Below are 1,819 nucleotides of genomic sequence, written 5' to 3' on the forward strand. Positions count from 1 at the left end.
CTTCAGAGCTGCATAGATTTATCTTCTCAGCTGGCCCTGAGGGCAGCACGCTGGGCAGGACGGGCTGTGCATTTGCTACAGACACACTTTGGTAAGAAATAAATATCACCAGGGAGGCCCAAAGCGGAGCAAAGGAAGGGCCAAGAGCAGAGCAAGTCTTTGCGTTTGCCCGCCAACAGGCTTCTGCGAGGCCAAGCACCTTCCCCTCATCCCACCCAGCCCCAAACGCTGCTTGCTCAGAGCTTCACCTTCTGTACCACGTTCTCCTTTTGCAGCTGACTTTGCCTCAGTTTCTTCAGCAACACGAGCCTGGCCTCCTCCAGCCGTAGCTCATCCCGAAGCTGCTTGATCAGCTGCTGTCGCTCCTCTATGCTTTTACCCTGCCAGAGAGGCAGAAAAATCCATCAGAAGTCACACAGCCAAAACCTGCTGCTCGCGCTTTGGTGGCAGGAGAGCGCGAGAAAGCTTTAAAACGAGCAAAAATTTGTTACCACGGATAACCGAGGAGGCAAGACCTGGATCCTCACGCCCAGAAGTTACCACGTTGCTCAGGAACCCCCTTAGCTCCCCAAAAGCAGACACACACACACATACACACCCCCCGCAGCAGAACAGCTCTCAGCAGAGCAGCTGCCCGGGATAGCTGAGAACACCCTTACCTTAAACATTTCAAGATTTGCTGCCTTAAGTCTTTCTTCCATACGAGAGCTGGAACGGGGACTGGATGCCTCATTATCAGAGAGGACAATTATATCTGGTGAAGGGGTTAATCGTCCCCTGTCCTGGTCACTGCGTGACAGAAGGGAATAAAATATAAAATAAAATACTGAGCCACAACACCAAGAGATCAGCAGCAAATCTGGGGGGGGGGGACGACAACCACCCCCTCCACCACGGGTGGGAACCGGGCTGGCGTCAGGACGGGAGCATCCTCCACTCCCAGGAAGGAAAAAGACTCGTTCAAAAACCGTTTTCTTCCCCAGGGTGGGGCGGTTTTAAGCACAAGGGAAGCAAACACGTGATGCAAACCCTATCTGCGAGAGGAGCGGCCGGGTGTTAATAATGAACCATATAGTAACTAAATAGGGAGACACGACCGTAGCCAGGTGCTGAGATGAGAGGGGACAGGGAGATAACTCTGGCCTGGTGTTGTTCATACTCACTCAGGAAGGTCAAACGATGCTGGAGATGAGAAGGGGCTAAGTCTCCCAGTTAACAGAAATGTAAATACTTCGTGCCTGTCTCAATACAAATCTATTTTAAAAGGTCACTCCATAAAGGAAAATCTGAATAAATAACCTGTGTAAGAGTCAAAAGATCCAATTGAACCATGACCTAGAAATCAGTAAATGAAAGGAGCAGCCACGACAACAGCCCGTCACCGGGAAAAAAAAAAAAAAAAAGTAAAAAAAAATAATAAAAATCAATGCTATAATCCAGCAGTATCCAAGCACCGCGCTGTTCGCGGTGGCATCACTCAGAGTAAGGAGACGCTAACAAAAGCCCTTTGCTATCACCGATGTAAACGTTAACGGTGCTTGGAGAGCCTTGGAAAAATGCTCGATAGCCCAGCGTGGAGCAGCACGAGCACGGTGGGTCTGAAGGTGCCGGGTGCGCTGCCACCGAGGCAGACTCACGGGAAGGGGGTGAGGATGCAGCGGGGGCAGAAGACACACAGATAAAATTTTATCCAGAATTTTGGGGTTTGAGCACCCAGGAGGAAGCTCCCAGGCTCGGCTGCTCCAAGGAGGGTGGGTCGGGAGGGGACGCTACCTCGCAGCGGGGTTTTTGCCTTCGGCAGCTTCATCCCCCCAACGTT

General features: G+C 51.5%; 1 protein-coding gene across 1 annotated transcript in view; it reads right to left on the minus strand.

The window, feature by feature from the left end:
• Positions 1 to 231: 231 nt before the first annotated feature.
• LOC113490499 (transcriptional repressor p66-beta-like) overlaps positions 232 to 1,819 on the minus strand; it is a 4,983-nt gene continuing 3,395 nt past the window's right edge. Inside the window, exons 2-3 of the mRNA XM_026867011.1 lie at positions 660 to 789; positions 232 to 380 (exon numbers count right to left, since the gene is read on the minus strand). Of these exons, the coding sequence (XP_026722812.1) occupies positions 237 to 380; positions 660 to 789 (274 nt within the window). The 3' untranslated portion in view covers positions 232 to 236. The remainder of the gene's footprint in view (positions 381 to 659; positions 790 to 1,819) is intronic.

This window comes from Athene cunicularia, unplaced genomic scaffold (assembly GCF_003259725.1).
Source record: "Athene cunicularia isolate RWA unplaced genomic scaffold, athCun1 SCF_100, whole genome shotgun sequence".
NCBI classification, from domain to species: Eukaryota; Metazoa; Chordata; class Aves; order Strigiformes; family Strigidae; genus Athene; species Athene cunicularia.